The sequence below is a fragment of the Corapipo altera genome, unplaced genomic scaffold (assembly GCF_003945725.1).
Source record: "Corapipo altera isolate COAL_440 unplaced genomic scaffold, ASM394572v1 1, whole genome shotgun sequence".
NCBI lineage: Eukaryota > Metazoa > Chordata > Aves > Passeriformes > Pipridae > Corapipo > Corapipo altera.
Genome location: NW_020884873.1, coordinates 16,085,963 through 16,107,728, shown reverse-complemented (window position 1 = coordinate 16,107,728; position 21,766 = coordinate 16,085,963). Strand labels below are relative to the sequence as shown.

General features: G+C 52.4%; 1 protein-coding gene across 2 annotated transcripts; it reads right to left on the bottom strand.

Annotated features, from left to right (window-relative positions):
* Positions 1-61: 61 nt before the first annotated feature.
* Positions 62-21,366, bottom strand: MICALL1 (MICAL like 1). 2 transcript variants are annotated; one of them, XM_027661092.1, is made up of 16 exons: positions 21,219-21,366; positions 15,082-15,130; positions 12,948-13,089; positions 11,787-11,890; positions 10,948-11,084; positions 8,139-8,719; positions 7,539-7,602; positions 6,086-6,471; positions 5,330-5,808; positions 4,712-4,846; positions 4,274-4,400; positions 3,819-3,909; positions 3,015-3,088; positions 2,511-2,625; positions 2,130-2,176; positions 62-1,855 (listed from the first exon to the last, which is right to left on the bottom strand). In XM_027661092.1, exons 1-16 carry the CDS (start codon positions 21,362-21,364, stop codon positions 1,734-1,736), a joined length of 2,799 nt encoding a protein of 932 aa, XP_027516893.1. In that variant the 5' UTR covers positions 21,365-21,366; the 3' UTR covers positions 62-1,733. The 2 variants fall into 2 exon arrangements, with proteins under 2 accessions (XP_027516893.1, XP_027516902.1); XM_027661101.1 differs by having other exon boundaries at positions 6,086-6,468.
* Between the last annotated feature and the right edge of the window lie 400 nt (positions 21,367-21,766).

Here is a 21,766-nt window from a genome sequence, read left to right as displayed (position 1 = left end):
AGCCAGGCAGCATGCCCTGTCCAACATGACTACACAAAGGAATCAGAAACCTAAGCCAAGATAATTTTTTAAATCCAATGTTTCTTTTATTTCTGTTCAGGTGAATGGAAGTCACGGAGTTAGTACAGTATAATTTACAAATCAATCTTCTGACTGGGCGTGGGGCCAAGGGGTGTCAGGCTGCAGTGATCCCAATGGCCTTTGGCAACAGTGACATGACAGCAGGCTCTAAAGCAGGTCTGTTTCTCCTTGGAGAAGGGTTGTGCTTTGGGATCTCCCCTCCCCTACCACTGCTCCTCATCAGCCTGCTGGGGTAGGGAAAGGTGAGATGGCATCACCGGCGCAGGGCTGAGCTGGCCAGCTCCCAACCACGGGGGCCACACTGGGGCTGAGGAGGGGCTTGGGTCCCTCTGGTTTTGGGAAACGAGGATCCCTTTCCAGAATGCCATGCCAGCCACCTTGCAAGGCACTGCTCTGAGAGCATTTTGGCTAAAGCCTGTTGGGTTTTTAGAAGGGACTGTAGCAGATGGCTCAGGGCTGGTTATGTCTAATTTGCTAATGAGAAGGCATGATGAACAGCTGACCAACCAAACACCCATGAAACTCTACTTCTGGCTGATCCAACAATTCAATAAATAATTCTCCTCGCCTTGGAAGAGAAGGCAGGAAACAAAAATGGAAGGAAGAAGGGATGGTTCGAAGAATACCCCATTCCCTCCTCCAATGTACACACACGCACACACACAACAAATAAAATAAGGGGTTTAAAGTTTTAGGATGGGTTTGAATTCATCTAGTAAAGGAGGTGTAAAAAATAACCAGCCAACACCCGCACACTTTTAAAGTATACACCAACGAAGCTGGGTAAAGGTCAGTTGTGACCACGCCTCTCTCCACAGCCGCTCAAGGGTGGCACTGGTGAGCAGGGACACAGCCTAGTGCCCCTTGCCAGCGCTGAGTCAGTCTTGAGCTTTTCTGTCCTTGCCCAGAAAAGGGACGTTCCTCCCTCCCCAGGAAGGCAGCAGTGGTGTTTAGCAGCAGTGGGGGTCCTGAGTAGAGCGTGTGCGCTATGTCCCAGCAGCTGTACACTGTCCCCTTGGGTCCTCTCAGCCTTGTGACAGAGCCCACCCAGCCCTGGCGCTCGAGGGAGGGGACAGCTCAAAATAAATAGGGCACCAGTTATTTTTTTGGCTATGGCTCTAGAGCCTTGTGACATGGGAGTGTTTTCTTAACCTTTTAGTTTAGGCCAGTAAAACCCAAAGAATCCTGATTCTAATGTCAGAGTTTTCTCCCGAAGTTAAAAACGGGACAGATAGGGCACAAGAGTGGGCAGTCAGGGAGGGACAGGGAGGCCCAGTCCTGGTAAAAGTCAGAGGCACGTGGAACTGTCACAGTTAGAGCAGGAGAAAGGACGGGGTGCAGTTAGTGCAAGTTTTCCCACAAACACAAAACTCCTTGGCTTGCTTCTCAGTTAACGACAAGAACGCGCAACGGGGTAATGTATCTGAGAAGCAAATCCATCTTCTCCCCGCCTCGTTAGCAAGGCTTCATGGAGGGGATGGCCGTGCCCCTCTGCAGCCTTGGGAAGGGGAGCGCTTTGGTCAGACTCCCCCACTCTGGGCTGAGGGCTGGCGTCTCCCTGGGGAGGGACCAGGGAGAGAGGCGAGCCAGCTGCGGGGAGGCCAGGGCTATCTGGCAAGCACTTCCCTCCCACTGCTGGTAGTTCCCCTGCTCTAGCTTTTCTCCTTGGGTGACTTGCTCTTGGAGTCATGCTTGTTGCCCAGCAGCTTAAGCACCTTCATGGGCTTGAATTTGCCTTTCTTCTTGCTCTCAGTCTCCGTCTCCCTGTGAAATTCTGGGATTGCAAAGGGAGGTTGTTACTTTGGGATGTCAGTGGTAGTACAGACACATGCATGACAACAGGGCCAAGAGAGCCATGAATCAAAGCCCTCCACTGTATGCACACTTCTTTCTCTGATAACAGCAGGGAGCAGCACAACTGCAGCCTTACAGGAAATTCTACCGAGTTTACAGAGAATAGATTCAATCTCTCCTGCACACAATTTCACAAATGGCTCGTGCTGCCCCTTGCTGGGGTCACTCCAAAAATCTTCCCAACTGTTTCTTACCTTTCCTTTTAATCATGGCTTCCAACATTTTATCCTCCTCCTCTTCTCTGAAAGAAAGAATGGGAAAGAGGTCAGCAATTCTGCCCTGAAAACAGCTGCTCTATTGTTTAAGGCTAGAGAGCCTCCTACTTAGAAGCCACAGAGGGGCAGATCCATCACTGTCTTGTGAGGATTTGCTACTGGCAGGTTAAATCCCACATGCTGCACTTAGTGACCTGTCTTTCCCACACAAAGCATTCAAAGAGACAAATATGGGGAAGCCTGAGAAAGACATCAGCAACGTGGACATCTTGGGACACCCCCACAAGTTGCTCATGTGGTGCTGAGTCAGATGGGCTATGCTTTTCCTTTCTCCTCCAGCCCACCCCACTCCTCACTCACCTCTGCCGGTCCTCATCCAGGCAATTCACAATGGCATTCCTCTGCTCGATGATGGTCACCAGCTCCTGCATCAGCACCTTCTCCCTCCCTCGGTCCTCGTCAGTCCAGTCCTTCTCTACCCACCCAAACCCCAAGGAAGGACAGGCAATTACACGGCTGAAGGAGCACTGAAATTCAGAGCTTTGGCAGAGATCCCCAGCATGATCCCCTCTACCCTGCCATGTTGCGGGGCCAGTTGAGCTGGCAGTGCTTTGGGGACAGAGCCCTGCATTTGGCATCCCATCGGGACAAAAGGAACGTGTCCCTGCACAAGGCTGGGGCACACAATGAGATGGGACAGTGGCTCTAGACTCAGCTGATTGTGCCAGCATCCCTACAGATCTGTCTCTCTTCACCTGAGACCCACCTGGACAGAGGGAAGATGATGCCCAGGGGAAAAATGATCCTTGTGGGGTCCCTTCTGACTCAGAAAAAGGGGTAAACCCACCCAGAGTGGTGCTTTACCTGGCTTGTTGAGGAGGCACCGCAGTTCATACTCCACATCTGACTGCCGCTGCTCCAGATTCTGCTGCTTGAAGCTGCAAGGGAAGGGGAAACTGTCAGGAACCATTGCAAGGCTCCAGACAGCAGGAACATCACCCCAAAGTATGGAGTGAGCTTGGAAAGAACCACCCAGATGCTGATCTTGTCCTGCAATCCAGGGAGCCAAACACCAGCAATGTGGGAAATGACTGGATGGTAGGCCTTGAATTTGAGCAGTTGCAGCTCTGAAGTTGCAGAGGAATGTAAACAACTCTAAGGAAATATTTACTGCAATGCTGGACGGAACAAACTTAATGCAGCCGAGACCAAAGGTCACCAATCAAAATGTGTGTAGTGTCACCAATGACAGCATGCACAGTGTTTTCAGTGTCACCAATGAAAGTATGTACAGTGTTTTATGTTTGAGACTTTGAACCAATTACGTTGTAGCACGATAGTATACAAAGAGTATAAAAGAAACATTTGAGAGGAATAAAGTAGCCATGTGCCTTTCCCTGCTATCTGAGCGCATTCTTGGCCATGGTCACAGCAAGGACCAGCCCTGGCTGCTCAAGGCCTTCCTTAAGGAAATACTGCTGAGGCTCTGGTGACTTGTTGTGGATCAGTTGGGTATATTTGGAAAGATTTCTCTGCTTACCCTTTCTCCCTCCCTTCTCTAGGCAAGGAGGCCCTGTCAGGCTCTCCCTTGGAAACACTGTTTCATGAGGGCTGAGAAAGGGCTCTCTGAAAGACCGTCAGTGCCTCTCCACACTTGCATACACTTACATGTAGATGAGCTCCGACTCGTGGCGCACTAGCATGTGCTTCTCATGAATGAGTTTGAACCAGTCCACAAGCAGGCTGTCCTCAGGGTTATCTGCCAAGCAAAGGGACAATTCAGAGCCATTGTCAGCCCTGGTGATGCAGGCACCCCATCACCCTGCAGCAGGCTGGGTCTGCCAAGCCAGGAGACGGGCACTGGGCTATAGCCAACCCAATCTCAGCCTGTTCCTGAGTCCCAGAGAGAGACCTTAGCTTTTCTCCCACCTGTTTTAATACTAGGGACATCTCCATGTCCAGCGTATGGTTGTGACCAATCTTGGAGCCCAGCACATCCTCTTTTGCTCTTCCAACCCCAGCATCAGCAGGGAGGAAGTCATTGCTGCAATCTCCTTGGCTGGAGAGAGGGCAGCCCTGAGGTCTATCCTGCCCCACACCCACAGACAGCTCTCCCCACATACCATTCTCAGCACTGCGAAGCTTTTCCTCCAAAGCCACCCCACGGTGCTCCAGCTGGTCCAGCTGATGCTCAATGGCATCCATCTCCCCATAGATATCTTCTTCAGGGATGTACTGATCTGTCTGCACCTGCCAAAGCATAAACCACCAACCTCTAGCTTCCAGCGGTAACTCAAAGGCTGGTCAACACTAACAGGGCCAGAAGAACAATAGAATATTCCACCTAAGTGTGGATCTGAAATCCCCACCCCACTCTGGAGCAAAGGGAGACCATGGTGCTGCCATGAACAGGGTCTAGTCTACACACCATCCTCCGCAGCCACAGCCACCCGCTGCGTCCCTGCCCACAGATGCATCAGCAGGGTGCATGTATACTGCTACAGCCCTGGAGGGTAGCAGAGAGCTGGCTTTTCCCTCCCTGATTCTAAGGGCCCTTTTACCTTGCGCTTGATCAGTGGGAAACCATGACCTGGTGCAGGAGGACGCACTGGTTTGGAGCCCTTGGGAGGTTTCTTTGCTGAGGGGGAGGCGGCAGGTGATGGCTTCCGGTTGAAGGGGTTCTCTTTGCAGGAAGACTGGAGAGGAGGGACAAAAGGAGATACATGGGCATCGAGGAAACAGAATGGATATAGCATTCCAACAGCTGTGAATGAGCAGACAGGGCAGCCCTAGGGTTTATCCTGCCCCACATCCTCCTAAAGGAGGAACACAGCACTTGTCTTCACCAGCTGCCAAGCCATGGGGCAAAAAGCCAGCTGTGCTCCTGTTTGACATCAGTTCCCCAACTTCTCTCCAACAAGCACGCTGAATTATTTTCCTTCACAGTTCCCTTCCTATTTGCTCTGACCACATGACATCCTGCCTCTTCTCTAGCATGGGGCAGGCAGAGTACGAGCAGAGAGAGCATTTAACAAACATACACTTGAACCTTGCTTTCAGGGGGTCACACATCAAACCTACCAAAGGGGCAAGCTTGGAATCACAATCCCCCTGTGACCGAGTGACGGATGGGGAAGAAAAGCCCTCTGATCTGGATGGGAGGAAGGTCACTATCTCACCTTCAACTGTGGTTTGGGTGAGGAGGGTGTCTTGGGGCTTCCAGCTCCCCCCTCTGAAGCCAAGAGGATGGGTGTAGGGCTGGCCCCAGCTGGAGGCTTGGGGGGCAGCCGGCTGGGGCTGGTCTTTAAGCTGCCAGTGGAGACGCTCCTGCTGGCATGTGGGGTGCTGAGCTGCATCTCCCCACTGAAGCTGGCCAGCTCGCTGGAGGAGGAGAAGGAGGAGTTGGTGGAGAGGCTGGCTGGGGCAGCAGGGCTTTCACTGGAAGAGACGCTGGCCAGCGGCGTATCAGCACTAGAGGTCTTGGCAGCTGTCGGTGTGTGGACAGTGGGCTCGGAGGAGCTTTTGGGCACTGAGGCCTCATCGGTGTCTCCCAGCACCTTGGCTGAACTCTCAGAGTTGATGCTCTCAAGGCTGAGGGCTGGAGATGGTGTGGAGGATGATGGCTCAGAGTGTGACAGCCTGGAGATGGGGTGGTGGGCTGCAAAGCAAAGAGAGAGCTCAGGAAGGAGTGAAGGGAGAGCCAGGAGAGAAGGGAAGGGTGGTATACACTGGACACAGGGGTCAGCACAAAAGTCTTGCCTGCAAATGCTGTGTTCCAGTGGGTAGAGAGGACATGGCTAGTGCAAGTTTTAGCACAACCATCACTGCATAAAGGCCTGGCCTGCCAGTGATGCCGAGGCACCTGGGAAGGGGGAGCCTCCAAGGGGATGCACAGGGGTTGCAGAGGAAGGATAAGGGAGCAAGAGGAAGCTCACCTAGTGGAGAAGCATTGGGAGCTCGTGGAGCTGGCCGCTTCTTTGTCTTTGGGCTGCTGGTGGGAGTGATGCCATACCAGGGGTGGAGAGGCTTGGCAGCAGCCTCGCTCTGCTCCTGCTCAGGCATGCTCTTTTGGGCATCAGCACTCTCCTCTTCCTCCTCATCCTCCTCCTCAAAGGGGTTGTAAGGTTTGGGCTCTGTGGCATCAGACCTGCTCTCCTCACTCCTGACTTTCCCCACCTCCTCCCCATCCTCCTCCTCTGAAGTCCTACTTGGAGTCTCATGGCTGTTGCCTGGGGGAGGAGGGGGAGCTGGCTTCTTCTTGGGCTCTGCTTGCACTAAGGCCATCCATGGTGGGTCCTTGGCTCTTGCAGCAGCTCCACTACCGGTAGAAGAGAAAGAGAAGTTGAGGCGGCAGGGAGCGGAGACAAGCAGGGATGGCGAGGCACTGGAGAGGGACTTAGCTCTTGGGGAAAAGGACAGATGGAACAGGATATCTCCCAAGCAGAAGCAGCTTTACCATCCAATGAGTCGTCCCCAGACACAGTGTCTTGCTCTCCATGGGCAAACCTATGTGCCTTAGGGAAGCACAGCCTGCCTGACTTGCCTGCTGGACCCAGTGTTTTGGTTTCTGAATATTACTGCCTCCATCTGCTAAGCAGTGGTAAAGGCTGAGCTTTATGGGCATAGCTGGTCTCCCCTCCCTGACACCACTACTACACCCAGCTCTGCTCCTCAAGCTGTGGACAGAGGGGGAGTTAAGATGAGATATATACCCTCTGTGGCACATTCCCCTCCAACATGCAGAGGGCTGTTCATCCGAGAGTCACAGGGATGCACTCTTCTTTGCTAACTCCTGTGGCTGAAAACACTGCTGGTCCTCTAGGGGCACAGCCCACACCATGGCTCAGTGAATCGTTGGTCAGAAAAGTGGCCACCACTTGCTGCACACACCTGCTCTTTGACCATTGCAAATGTGGGATGTTTGTGCAACCTCTGTCCCAAGGGCAGGCAAGAATGAACCAACACCAGTGGGCTCCTGGGTAAGAGCCCAGAAGGTGTAAAGGTTGCAGCCAGACACTCACAATGACCCTGGACTGGACCTTTCCCAGGACAAACCCTCCACAAGGCAGACAAGCATCCCCTTCTCAGCACACATAAGCAGAGCCATTTCAGAAGGCACTTGGCCATCTGCATGTGCCGCAAAAATGCCTTTATGAAGCCCTCAAACACTTTACAAACCCTAAGAGACAAAGGGCCTGGGAGGTATGGACAAACACTGTTAGCCTGACCATGCTGGGCTGGCACCTATTAGGAAAGGGACATGGTCAAAGCCTACATCCTCCTAAGAACAGGGGCTGATGGCAGTGGTAGAGAAAACCACAGATGTGCTGTTACCATAGCCCCAGCTTGCTATGGATTTTTCAGGGATCTGCAAGCAGAAGAACGTACCGATCAGAGGAGCAGGGTCTTCCTCGAGGTTTTGGGACAGGGGGACTGGGTTCAGGTACTCGACCTAGAAAGACACAGGGTCAGACTGTCACAACACCAAAAGGACATGAAGAAAGAGGTTAAATCAACGCAAGGCACCTCTTACACATCTTCCTACTGGTGGGCAGCTATTCCCACTCTCTGAAGACCTCAAGGCATTTCTCCTGCAGCTGGTGTAGCCAGCTAACCCCAAAAATTCCCTTTGACTTTTTCTCCCCACCTCACCCTCAGAGCTGCACCTGGAGACTTGATGTGCCCTGTTTACCCCCGCACCTGCAAACTGCTCTAGCACTGCCACCTTCCCTCTGCACTGGCAGCAAACTCTGTAGAGCTCTGGAGAAATATAAGGGAACAGGCAGGTATGAAAGCTAGCACTACTCTGCTCTAGGGATGGCTGGCAATGGCTGGCAGTCAAGGGCTCAGACACTGAGCCCAAGATTTATTCAGAGGTAGAAGAGTGTTGTGCTGCAGAGAAGGAATGAAACTCATCCAACCTGCAGCCGACCACTTTGGCTGCTGGGGATGCGGAGGGTAACCCCTGCCACCACTGTGCCCTCTTACCGTTCACTATGCCAGGCCCACCCTCGCTGCTCTCACCCTGGAGAGTGGACCTGGGCCGGGGGACGGGGTGAGAGGTTGGAGGGGAGAGGGCCGAGGCATCGGTGGCCTTCCTCGGGGCAGGGGTGGGGCGCGAGTCTCTGAGCTGTCCATCCAGTGAGCTGGCTTTGTCCTGGGTGAGCACTGTGGGCTTGCTGGGGAGGGGAGGTCTGGAAGGAGTTTGGGAGATTGGTGTCCCACTGCCTGCGTGAGCAGGGGGCATCGCTGTCTCTGCTTTGCTGGGTGTGCTGTCCTTCTCTGCTGGGCCAGCCAGGCCCTCTGCAGGCGTATGGGTCTCTGCCATGCTCTCCAAGGAGTTGCCACTGTCCTTCCCCACCTCTGCTCCTGCAGGGAGGGCATCCTCTCTCATGTTGTCAGCCCCAGTCTCAGTTCTTAGCTCTGGTGACTGTCGGTCTGGGCTGAGCCTCCTCTCTGTCTTCCCACTCATGGCCAATTTACCACGATGCTGCGTGCAGACAAAAGTCCCCGCCTCTGACCCAGGCTTGTATGACCCTGGGAGCAGCGTGCTGGAGCACTCCTTACACCTGCCAACAAGAGGAGAATGCTCCATGAGATGGGGGATACCATCCTGCCCCTCATGGAAGGCAAGGCACCTGGGAGATCCTTGCAGCGACATGGAGTTAGTTCCCACCCCTGCTACTAAATCCTAGCGTGGTCTTGGGGGAGTCATTCGGAAAAGAAGAGGAACAGAGAAATGTCACCATGCCACTGTATGAGCCCATGGGGAGTTCACAGCTCAAATACTGTGTGCATTTGGGTTCCTCCTTCAAATCAGAAAGAATTTAATAGATGTAGAAGGGCAACAGTTCGTATTGGCATATGGCATGGTTTCCGGACTTGGAAGGGGGAGAGGGATCAACCATTCACAGACATGAAACAGGGAGTATCAACTGGAATTAGGGAGCAGTTTGTTCCAAACTGGCACAGGGAAGCTGATGGGCTCCTTTGCAGGGGTCAAAGGTCCAGGTGGGTTAAAGAACCATCAGACACATTTGTTTGTAAAACAAAACCCCACAAACTCCGATTATTAAATAAAATGACATCACTTCCAACTCGGGAAATTCTTGCTCTGGAGGCTTCAAGAGCAGTCAGGAGAAACAGCATACAAGGCTGGCCTGGTCTCATGCTCACCCTCACTAATGCTGACCATGGCACCCAACAGGACCACAGCATTTGGCTGTAAGGACAAGGGAGTTAAGCAGTGGGGTGTTCATACACTCTGCCTTGCCCGTTGAAATTGGGATAATAGCTTCCCTGTCCTGTGCTGTCTGCCACATCTCCTTGGATCATCCACTCTTTCCCTACTGAGCCTCTGAATGCTTCCTAATGAAGCCCTTCAGGCACAAGAGTAATGCACAGCATTGGCAACCAAATCAGCCCTTTTCCACCTGGGAAGGAAGGTGGATAGCATACATGAAAGACAGCCAAGGGCAAGGGCTGATCAAGCACTCCCATGAAAACCAAGCTTGTTCCTTCTTGTCCAAATACCTGGTACTTGCAGCAGCTGGCTGCCCTACACTGCAAGAAGATAGTTTTGGTGAGGAATTCTGTTCTGGGCATCCAGTTGACTGGGATTTCCTTTGAAATGGAGAGCAGAAGTATGAGGACACAGAGGCTCTAGAGAGAAGGGGTATGATGAAATGAAGAGTGGCAAGTTCGGACAAGGGGAGAAAGTGATTTGCTTTGGATTTATCTCCATCAGCTCACAGGAAATGCTGCCAAAGGGCTTCATGACCAAACAGCATCCATGAATCAGCACAGGAAAAAAACCCCAAACTGAAAAAAAACGATAAGAAAAGCATGAGGAGGCAAAACATTTGGGATAAAATTACAAGGATCTCACTGCTCAGTCTGAAGGGCCATCAGCTATGCTATGGCAGATACGGCACCTCTCCTACTCCTGGCCCATGAGGACAGTGGGAATGCTGCACCTGCACCCCAAAACTCCTGCTTTTGCCCCAGCTGCAGATGGGAAGCTTGATGGGCCCAAGCTTAGCTCCCCTCCTGTGATGCTGTTTCTATGGTACACCCCCAACTGGCTTAGGCAGGTGAAAGAGGCCTCCTGTATCTTCCCAGTGGTTCAATATTTCTGTCCTGAGATGCCAGCTCTTGTCCTGTGGCCCATGGGAGAGATTTCATCCCTTCATCAGCAGAGCAGGGAAAGCAAAGTGAAATGATTTCACAGGTGCTACAGGTAAGGACCTGCACGCAGGAAGTAACCACAGAGCTGCTGACGTCTAAACCCTCATTCCCCAGTTTGTTAACAGCTGCAGCTCTCCAAATGCTCTCTGACAGCTCAGCACCACCCAGGCAGCATGGAAGCCTGTATATCCAGTTGAGGATGTGGAGTGTAGGTGGAATGAGATCTGTAGGATGATGTCATAACTTAGACCTCATTGAAAATGAAGTGGGGGTGATCCTGGGTAGGCAGGTGGTAAAGAGGCAGAGCATCCTTGTTCATGTGACAAAGGAGAAGCTCAAGAGGCTGGGATCCCAGAGGGAAACCACAAGTCAGCAAGTGAGGCAGGGAAGAAGGGAGGAATGGAGTACAGGACTGGACACAAGGGGCTAGCCAGACCTCTGGGACAGGGGGGTGGCAGGAAATGGAACATCTTCAGTATCATTTCGAGCACTGTTGTTGATGCTCCACATTGCCCAAGGACACAGACATGCAAAGACGGGGTGCAGCTGGCCACAGACCTACAGTTTGCCAAGGAGAGTGGCCGTCCCACCAGGCCTGGCCACGACATACCTGAAGCAGTGGCGGTGGTAGAGTTTGCCCTCAGCCAGGTAGCGCTGGACCAGGTGGACGTGCTGCTGGCAGGCTGCGCAGGTACTGCTGGGCGTGGTGCGCTGGGACAGCTCCAGTGGCTCTGAGGGAGCATCATCCTGTGACACAACACACAGGAAGCTCAGGCTGGGGGCCATGAGCTGCTCCCCAGCCCACAGATGCTCCAGAGCAGCTGCTCCCTGTGCAAGGCCCATTGCTGAGGGCTTGTAGTGCAGTTCAGGGGCTGACCTCAGGGGCTGACAATGCACAGAACAGCTGCCCCTGAGGCCAGGCACAGGCAGGCTGCCTCTTCCCAAATTAGAAGGGGCCACTTCAAAAAGTGCCTTGCCCCCATCTATGGCTGAAGGGCTGTGGAAGGGACTAATCTATACCCCAGGCAGCAGGGCCCTGCAAGACACTGGAAAATGTCCCATCCCAGACATCTGCTAAAACCTGAAATAAAAGGCATCTTTTCTGCTCTTCTAGTCCCATATTCCTGCCTTTGCCTTATCTACAGGGTTATCCTCAAATAGGAAGGAGTGTTTGTGCCCTGGATGGCTCAAGGAACCAATTCAGCACCGATTTGCCCAACCTCTTGCCTGCCAAAGACCAATTACAGTCCACAGACTCCTAGAGAGAAATCACTCTCTCCACTGGATCCCCCAAGGAACCAAAATCCCAAACACCCCTCAACTCCCAAAATACACAGGCAGCCCCCTGCAAAGATCCACTGTGCTCTGACAGGCTCTCTCTCATCTCCTCACCCACAGTGCAGGGAGCACCACTGTCTCAGGCTGGCTTTGAATCAAGAAATTGGGTACCTGTGGTGCTGAAGGACTCTCAACTGCAGCCACAGGCTTCTTGTGGGACAGCAGAGGAGGTGAGGAGGCAGCAGTTGGGTGCTTCATAGACGGAGGGACGCCGGCTGGAGGCAGAAGGGAAGGCGGATCAGGCACTGGGAGCAGCGGTGACTCACACCACCCAAGTGGGGGAAGGGGAGGGGAAAAAAAATAAAATCATCCAGCCTTGTGACATAGGACGGGACTTACCGCTCCCAACACTTCAGTGCTTATTTTAAGTGGAAGAGACGAACACAATCTAATAATGGGTCAGCCGTAAGGCTGCCAGAGAGCCTGGCCCTGCTGTGGATGCCCTTCTGTGGCCCAGGGATACCAGCCTCCCATTGTGATTTTATTTACTCATCAATTGTAATTGACTCCCTAAGCAATGGTTAAAGCCCAGAGCACCTGGGGTAGCTGCTGATGTATTATTGTGACCCACTGGGGCCCAGGGCTTCCAGGCTGTCAGCAGGTCTGTGAAGCATCTCTTGCTGTCAGGGCTGGAACTCACATATCAGGCCCAAGCAGGATTCCCTGGCTGGGAGACCAACACCCCTGGAGAATTATATGCAAGTGGAAGAGATTTATCTGATGTTGTGGCTAGAGAGCAGAACAGAGGAGACCTGGAGCCCTCGTCTGTGAGCTCAAGTTGCCATTGTAGGGACAGATGAACTGATCTGAAACACTTCACCCTGGCTCCACTCCCTCTGTCCTCCAGTCACTTTACATGCACCAATGTGATAAAAATTAGCTGCATTAGGTGGGCTTCTATCTAGCTTTCTCCCATTTTAGTGGGTTAGAGCAGATCACAAAGGGGTCTAGTGAGCAGCAGGGGTGGTGGCCAAACCCAAGCAGCAGGAATGCAGGCAGAGGGAGGAGAAAGGCGTTTCTCTTTCCACAGCCTGAGCTGTTACATCACTCTCCACCTCTTGTGAAACCTCACCCTAATGCACTCCCTCCTCCAGGCCTTCCTCAGGGGCACCAGCAAGATGCAGGAGAGGCAGGTACTACCTGCTCCTCTCCTCCCTGACAAGCACACACAGTGCCCAATTGCCACAGGAAAGAGGAAGCAAAGGGTAACGCTGGGCTTCCTGTACTCAAATGGGGGCAAACTGGAAGCCAGAAGGGTGGGAGGACACTCACCTTGGCTGGGGTTGTTGAAATGGTTGTAATACTGAGATACGTAAGTCATGATGCTGAGGCAGTCAGGGACTTTCATGGAGACCATATCATTAGGATCTAGAAGGGCTGGGATGCCCAGCTCCCGCTCTGCCAATTCAAAGGCCTAGAAGAACAGCAGAGAGGTATTAAGGAAAGAAAATTGGTGCTTTATGGAAAGTAACAAAGAAATCAAGCTGGAAGGACCCTGCAGAAGTAGCAAACCTATGGCATCCCTGATGGACAGAGGCTCCAGACATACCATCTGACTAGAAAGGTAGCATCAGAAGTAAGGTTCCTTTCAAGTTTTCATTGAATAAAAACCCCAGTGTTTTTTCAATCCGTGAAAAGGGCACACCAGCAGTGCCCTCACACAAGAGCCCAGCAGAGCCTTGGCTGGCACTGCGAAGGGCGGAGGGCTGGCAGACATTTCCAGCAACAGAGCCAAACACCAGCTCTACTGAGCAGTGTCCCCAGCCACCTCACATGATCATCCCACAGAAACACTGACACTGCCCATCCTTTCATGCTTTGGAGGGCCACATCTTCCCCTCCCACTAACATAGCCATCCTGACTCAACATCCAGCAGCCTGCCATGCACGAGCCACGTCAGTACTTTTCCGTGTCTCAGCAAGCAGAAACAATGACATGATAAGAAGCACACAACTCCTTCAATTGCATACACAGCTACCTGAAAGGAAGGAAAGAAGGAGGGAAAAAGCTGTTTGAGAGCTTCCCACTTAGCAGTGTATGTGGATTACTGTCTATATACTGTGCTGAGGGCAGCATACCCACATTCATCATCAAGGGAGCAGGGGTGCAAGACTATGGTGGGGACTGAAGAGAAGGTAAGCCAGGAGGAGATAAGAGTTTTTGGGCACTGAATGGTGAGGTACCAGGTGCACAGTGTGGGTAAAGACTGAAGGTGCCTCAACTCTGGGGCACGAGATGCTGTGCAGGGTGTGGGATCTAAAGAAAAGAGATGGAGAAATAAAAGAAACTGGATATTTGCAGTTACTAGGGGTAAAAATGTCACCTGTTGACACCCTGCTCTGCTCAGCCTGGCTTTAAGATGGTTCTCTGGACTGAGCCTTGCTGAATACATGGCTGCAAGAAACCAGGAGCAAGGAGAGATCCCACCTAATAGGACAAGATACACGTGGTATGGGTCTTGAATGGAAAAAGATAGCTGCTAATGGCTGAAAGAGGACAGCTGGTCTAAGAAAGGATGTGCCAGGACACAATTGGAGAGTCCTAATCCTATAAATCCAAATCACAGAATGGTTAGGGTTGGAAGAGACGTTGGAGATTACCCCCTGCTAAAGCAAGTTCACCTAGAGCAGGTTGCACACAGAGTTGTGTCCAGGCAGGTTTTGAATATCTCCAGAGCAAAAGACTCCACTTCCTCTCTGAGCATCCTGGTCCAGCTCTGTCACACTCACAGTAAAGAATTTTTTTCCTTGTATTCAGATGGAAATTCCTGATGGAACTTCCAGTTTGTGCCTGTTGCCCCTTCTCCTGTCACTGGGCACCTCTGAAAGTAGTCTGGCCTCATCCTCTTGATATTTGTATGTAGCTCAACTCATCTTGGAAAGGTGATGGGTAGGGTCTCTTCACAGACTACCAGATGGAGCCTGTAGCGATTAGGTCTTTCTCTCATTAACAAAACCAGGGCTGTTGCTGCTCTGTCCTACCAATAGCATCTGGAGCTGAACACCTCCCCATTCCCCACTGCCTGCTTCTGCTACTGGCTCCAGCTGTCCCAAGCAGCAGGGTAACATTGAAGACCAGGTTTCTAGCATGACCTTCCTCTCTGCTTATGCCTGGAACAAAACTAGCTTCCATTGCCTGCAAGTCTGGAACATCTGATGTCAAGATGATGTCGCACCATTTAAATCTTCACCTGAGATGTTGTCTTGACAACTGTTAGGATAACCAGTACAGGCTGGATGCTGATGTTTCAGATTCCCTTGTTTCCAGAGAAGCTCCTGCCTGTCACTTACAAACACAGATTTTTCTTACACCCTCACCACCATCACAAACTCCTCCCACACTGCATGACTTCCATCAAATCATTCTCATGTCCCTTCTTCCTCCTGTTGAAGAATGGGGACTTACCAAGCGGTTATTCTCATAGATGTCATCCTTGGAGAGAGAATCAAAGTCTCTGAAATGAGAAAGCACAAAAAAGCCACATGAGGTGCAGAGGAAAAGTGCCCCTATGCCATCACATGCAGGTTCCCAGGACAGCCAACCTTACAACAACTCAAAACGTAAGACTCGAGATAAACAAAACCTTGGCAAAGCACATTTCAGCTTGCAAAAGGACAAAGAAATCAAAGGGAAATTGCAATTAAAAAAAGAAAGTGAGTCCCAAAGGGTGGTGACCAGGAAATTAAAATGTCATTCTTGTCTCTCGTTACCCGCTTCTTCTGCCCTTGAGATTAAAGGCTGTAGAAATACCAGGGCCATGTTTCAATCAGCACCAAACACTGCTGCACTGAAGGGTGCACAGCATCACCCCAAACCTGCTCTTCCAAGGCCACTGGCACAACAGCAGGAGGAGGATGGGGATGCAGATTCCTTAGAGAAGGAGCCACCTGTGATATATCTGCTCCTCCAACAGGGTCCTTAGACAAACCTCCTTGCAACACCTCAAGGGATTTAAGGTCACTCCAGAATTTGGGGTGACAGAAGATCTTAAACTGCACTTCTGTCCTTGCTACCCCCTCAACCTTTGCAGTGCACACATCCTCAGCTGCAGTCTTTAGAGCTGAATGCAGGGTGCTCAGGGCACAAGGGGGAACCCCAGCAGTTCCCAACCCAGGCACATTGCGCATTTCCTTCGTACCCCTGGACCCCTTTGGGGGATCAAGTCAGTCAGGCCACAGGGACTGATTAACTGCCTTCACCAGAGGAGCAGAGGGCAGAGAATTACAGTGGTCTGCAGGCTTTCAGTAGAGGGGGAGCAACACAGGAAGGAGTAGTTATGCCTTTTGTATGTGTATGTGGGTATAATGTGTGAAAACAGCATCATGCTGAACTTACAGCCCCTTCCTGCCAAGGATATCAGCTTTGTTACCAAAAAAAACCCTCATGCAGCAGCTTGGTGTGCTGCAAGCTGGATTCACAGGGGATGAGACAGTCCAGAGAAGTTGAGGGTCAAGTGAAGCCACCCCAATGGCCCATAAAGAGATGCCAAAGCCTGGGACACTGGCCCAGAAACACAATTCATATTAGAGGTGGGGAGTGTGAGCCCCACCCCAAAGGTGGTGTGCAGGAATAGGGTAAGATGGTAAATCCTCAGCCATTCACCCATGGAGAGGGGCTACAGAAACCTCCCTTCCTCTATCCCCCTCTGGATTTTATTGCCTTTTCCTGTAACATCAACCAGCCCATCCCGTTGTCACATAGCAGGGCAACCAGCCCCTTCTCGAAGCCCCTCATGCAGCTTTCCCAAAGATGCAGAGGAAGTCTGTGATGAGCTCAGGAAGATTTTCCCAGCTGCTTGCACCACCATAATATTACACTTCCTCCGTTCAAAAGCAAGAGGCTGCTGGTGCTGTTTCCTTGCAGATAAACGAAGCTGCAGCCGTTCACTGCTGTGAGAGCAGATGCAGCAGACATGCAGAAGATGGGCTGGATGTTCAGCTCTGTCACCTTCTGCTGATGTAAATACATGTACAGAGCTCAGCCTGCTCAAAATACCACAACTTTTCCTTCTCTACACATTAGTGAGCAAAGGCTTCAGCTGCAGCCTTCGCTTTCATGTGAAAACTACTGCCTTTTTTGTACTTATAAATAGTCTCCACTGGGAGTTGTGTTTTCCCTAAGTTTTTGTTTTGGTTTTGCCTAGAGAACGCCTTTAACCTTGCTGTGTTTCTTTTTCTTTTAAAGAAAGTGCCAGCTTGGAACACAGGAGAGCAATGACAACCCAGTTATATATCAACTGCCCTCTAAACATTCATGACCTTCATTTTGAAAGCCCTCACTTTCAGGATATGGGAGTGGTGTACCTGGAAGCATGAAGACTCCTTGGTGGACTGGGTTGGGATAGCATTTTCTGTCAGAGAAAACAACATGTCCATTCCACTCTGCTCCAGCACACCAGAGCTGTTTTAGTAAACCAAGGCAAATCCACCAGGGAAAGTGGATGTCAGCAGAGAGGATGTGAAGCTCAAGAGGTAAAGAGGGGCTACCAAGCAGCAAGGCATTAGAAAATTTTTTCCACTAATGTAGGATTGCACACTCTCAGCTTTACCCGAGATATTGGAGTCCATCAACACAAGGCCCCAGGGATCAGTTTAATTAGGTTCCTCTCCACTGCGTTTTCCAGCTCCCTCTCCGAACAAGCCAAGCAGGACCATGCTGACCTGCATCACTCCCCACATGAGCACTCCCATATGCCACTTGGTCACGTGGCATCCATGTGGCTCCAGGCACATTCCCTGTACCAATGCAGGGAGCATGGGCTCTCAGGCATGGGGGAAAGCCACCCCAGACATATCCCTGTCCTCCCTATAAACTGCCTCCTCTGTAGAGAGCCCAGAACTTGCCATTTCGCAGTTCTGTGACATGGCTGCATGTCACATTATTTCCTTGCCCTGATCTCAGCAATCTATCATCTAGCCAATGCTCAGGCTCCTCTCCTGACAACACACTGGTCCAAGGGATCGGATGTAAGAACAGGCAAGACTCTGGCTATCCCAGCCGAACAACTGTCTTGACTCAGCAAACCCCAGTGTCATACCATATCCTGGAGTAATATTTCCATGCAAATAACATCCCAGGCACTTACCTAATTAGATACATGCAGAGCCACTAAGCGCTCTGGGGTTTAGGGCAGCTGCCAGGCAGCACAGCAGACCCGGGGAAGGGGGAAGGGTGTGCCGTACAGCTAAAACCAGAGCAAATTCCTGGATTCCTTAAACATAAATCATGAGCATTGTAATGGCAGTGCCGCATAATAAGCCATTCAGCTTTCCAGGTCTTGTCAGGGAAATGCAGGCAGTACATGGGAGGGAACAAACAAGATTTGTGATCCTGCCTGTAACCAAACCCTCGGCTCTAGGGACACAAAACAGCGTTTTTAAACAGCTCTCATCTCCTGTTTTCCTCAAGTCTCCATCTCTCCCAGCACTCAAAAGGCATGTGCCATGCTCTTTTATTCTTCTCACCCCTGAATGCCAAGATCCTCCCCTGAGCTCCGGGGAGGCTGTACAGCCTGGGACACTGAAAGATGCTCTTTGCTTCACTAAGCTGCAGCAAATGCCCTTGTAAACACTAATTTCATGCTTCAGATTTCTAGAGCATTGAGCAAACAAACTCATTAATCCCCAGAGTCCACTGTCAAGTTGGTCTGGATGTTTCCAGCTTAACTGACAAGGGAAAGGGAGAGATTAAATGTCTCATCTTGAGATCACACAGCCAGCAGTGCGGTCAGAGGCTAAATCCAGGTTTCCCATTTCCCTGACTGAGACAGTGAGGCTGTGAAGTCCAGCGAGGTGTGTACAACAGTGAAGCTAGAGTCAGGGGCTTTCATCTTCATGGTTCAACACACAGGTCCCACAGGTGTGTACCTCAGCCTTGGTGGTCACTTCAAGGCACCTTTAGCTGGATTCAGTAGACGCTGAGCATTTCCAGTCTATTTCTTTAAAAAAACCCAAACCTATATTGTTTCCAAGAGCTCTGTGGGACCTGCTCCAAAGCTCTCCAGGGCAGCATCGCTCTGATACCATTTGCCTTATCCCGATGAAACTGTGTTCAAGTCAAGGATCATGCGGAAAACTGCCCTCAGTCTCACTTACCCCTATGGTCTTTCATGACAGCCTCTTCCTCAGCCTGTCCCCTACCAGCACAGCAGCACAGTGTGGGTGCATCTGGGCAGGGTCAGACAACCAGGACAGGCCAACAGCCACCACAGCAGCAAAAGGCTGGGGGGATCAGAGTGGCAGAGGAGTGGTGTCACACAGGTAGAGAAAAGAGCTTCAGCTCAGCTCTTATATGGACGAGCCTATTCCTCCCCTCTGCGACCCCAGGGGAAGCCAGCAGGAAGCAGGGAAGCAGTTGCGTACAGAGGAACTCCAGCCTTTGGGGAGCGGCGCAGCTGCCTTGTGCGGGCCAGGAGAGCCCCGCACAAAGGAAGACCACACGGGGCCAGAAACACACTCGCAGATCCCTGCCAAGTCCCATTACCAGGCTGACTGAAAAGCACTTTAGAAGAAAAGAAGGGTAACCACTTTTCCTCTGCCGTCAGGAGATTTACTGCCTCTGATCCAATCTTCCCACTTCCAAATCGGGACAGGCTGAAGAAGCTGGAATCAGATGAAATGATGCTGCTCTCCCGATGGCTGTCTGAAAATCCTTCTACAGCATGCCATGTCCTTGTAAGGCCCTGGGCTCTGTCTCTACAATTCAGCTCGTGCAGAGGACCTGTGAAGCTTGTAGTTAGGACATCTGCCAGAAGCAGATTTAAGCCCACTGACAACTAAAGAGCAGGCTGCTGCTTAATGGGATGGTAAATATGGTTAATGGGAAACCATCAGGTGGTTTTAGTGGTATTTATCATAAGCTTTTGCTGAACCTCTGCTTTTCAGTTCCCAGTTACTGTGCCACTTACAAAAAAAATTAATAATTGCAAGTGTTCCTGTTAGTTTTCGTCTTCCCCTCCAGCAGCCTTGCAACTGGGAGTGTTTTCAGAATCTCTATTCTAGGGTCAGAGTGAGCCATACCACCTGGGAGCTGTCAGGACACAAGACCACACAGCTCCCTCAAGACCCAGAGGGATGCAAAGGCACTGTGTGTCTCAGCTCTCAGTGGTTCCAGAACATCATGCTGAGGCTTTTGTGGCAGCCACCTGAAATACAGCAGGCAGGAGTTTGTTTTCTAGCCCACCTGTTCAGCTCTTGTGTGTAAGGACAGAGGCCTGCTTTGCCCTCTTGCAGGCACTGCAGCTCCACAGTGGACTCATAGTCAACCCTCTGCCTGACAGAGGTTGCTATCATGGCAAAAGGCCATCCCCTGGCCATCTCAGAAAAGAAAATTTGGTCAATTTGGGCAACCTCAGAGGAGGAACTGCCAGTCCCAGAGCAGAACGTGGCAGGGGACACATCACCTCTGTTGGCAGCGCATGCACACTGGAGGCACGGCAAGGTGGGGTAATGCCTACCTGAGTTGCAAGGGCCACCAAGGATTAGAACAGATGGGAGCCGGATTCCCAGCACTGCTGGGGCACACAGGGTTACAGAGGCAGGTCGGGGCAGATTCCTTGCAGTGGCTCAGCCAGTTTCTCCAGCCTGACACCGTGCCCCCAAGCAATCCCAAACTCACTGTCTGCCTCCTGAAACTCACATTCCCCCCCAGAGACACCCAAGCTGGGGGAGGCTAGTGAGGTTCCACACCCCTGCTGGCATTTGCTACCTCCTGCTTTCACTGCGGCATCTACTGCAAACAAGCTGGAAGCAAATGCAAGCAGCAACCTGGTTCAGGGCTCTACACGTTTCAGAGTGGCTGCCTCTGGCAGCTGGGAATGTTCCTGTGCCAGGTAGGGCTCTGGTCCTCATGAAGTGTGAATGCCCATCTCTTGCTGAGGCGAAACACTCCCACTCCCAGGTGCCAACACCATGCTTCCTCCCTGGCAGGCACAGCTCTCAGTGGGGAGTATGGATCTAGCCCGCCTCCATGCTCTCCTTGGCCTTAAATCACACAACTTCTAATTCTGACCTTGACGGGTCTGCAAGACCACATCAGAAAGCTGTTTGCTGAAACAAAATGACAGAACGATTTGGGTTGGAAGGGACATGAAAGATCACCCAGTTCCAAACTCCCTGCCGCGGGCAGGGACACCTTCCACTAGGCTGGGCTGCTCGGAGCCCCATCCAGCCTGGCCTTGAGCACTTCCTGGGAGCATGGCATCCTTTACCTCCGTACCCAATTATTTCAGAAGGCGACGGAGCCGCGGCTGTGCTCTCTGCCCCTGGGCCCCTCACGTCCGTGCCCAGGGAGACTCCGTCCCTCCCTGCCAGCCAGCCTGGAGCCGCTTCCCACGGAGCCTCCATCCTCCCCAGCCCCCTGCGAGCCACCCAGCAGCCCCCGGGACCGCTGCAAAGAGGCACGGGCGGCCCAGCCCCTCCAGAGACGGGGCTCCCGGCACCCCTGTCCCCCAAAACCCCCGAGCCCCCGCGGTCCCCGGGGGGGGGGCCGGAGCCCCGCGGCGCCCCGTCGGGTGCGGCGGGCACGGTGCGGCCTGCACTCACAGGAGGTCGGGGCGGTGGCGGTGCAGGATGGCGCAGAAGGCCAGCCCATCGCGGAAGGAGGCGCTGAGGTCGCGGATGTCCACGCCGCGGTAGCCCTCGCACTGCCGGCGGCACCAGGCTTGCAGGGCGCCCCGCGGACCCGACATCGGCGCGGCCGCTCCCACCGACGCCGCCGCCGCCTGCCCGGGGCGGGCGGGGCCTAAGGAGGCCGGGCTTAACGGGGCGGGGCTTGGCGGGGCCCGGACACATGGCAGCCAGCGGGTTCTCGGGCTCTCCGCTTCCAGCGAGCACGGCAGGATGCTGGGAACAGCACCCGCTCGGAGAAAGCTGAATCCCAGAGGAAAGCCCCGGGCAAACGCTGCAGCCTTTTTTTACAGTCAGTCCCAGAAGCAAGGGGAGTACTGCAGGCAGGAACTGGAAAACCCACCAGGCAACCTCATTTCTGGATCCTCCTCAGTCTTAGACATAGGCTGCTCCCCCTCTCTGCACTCCCAGGGGCATAAGCCGTGGCAGCGGAATACGTGTGGGACGTAGGTGGCTCCCAGGGC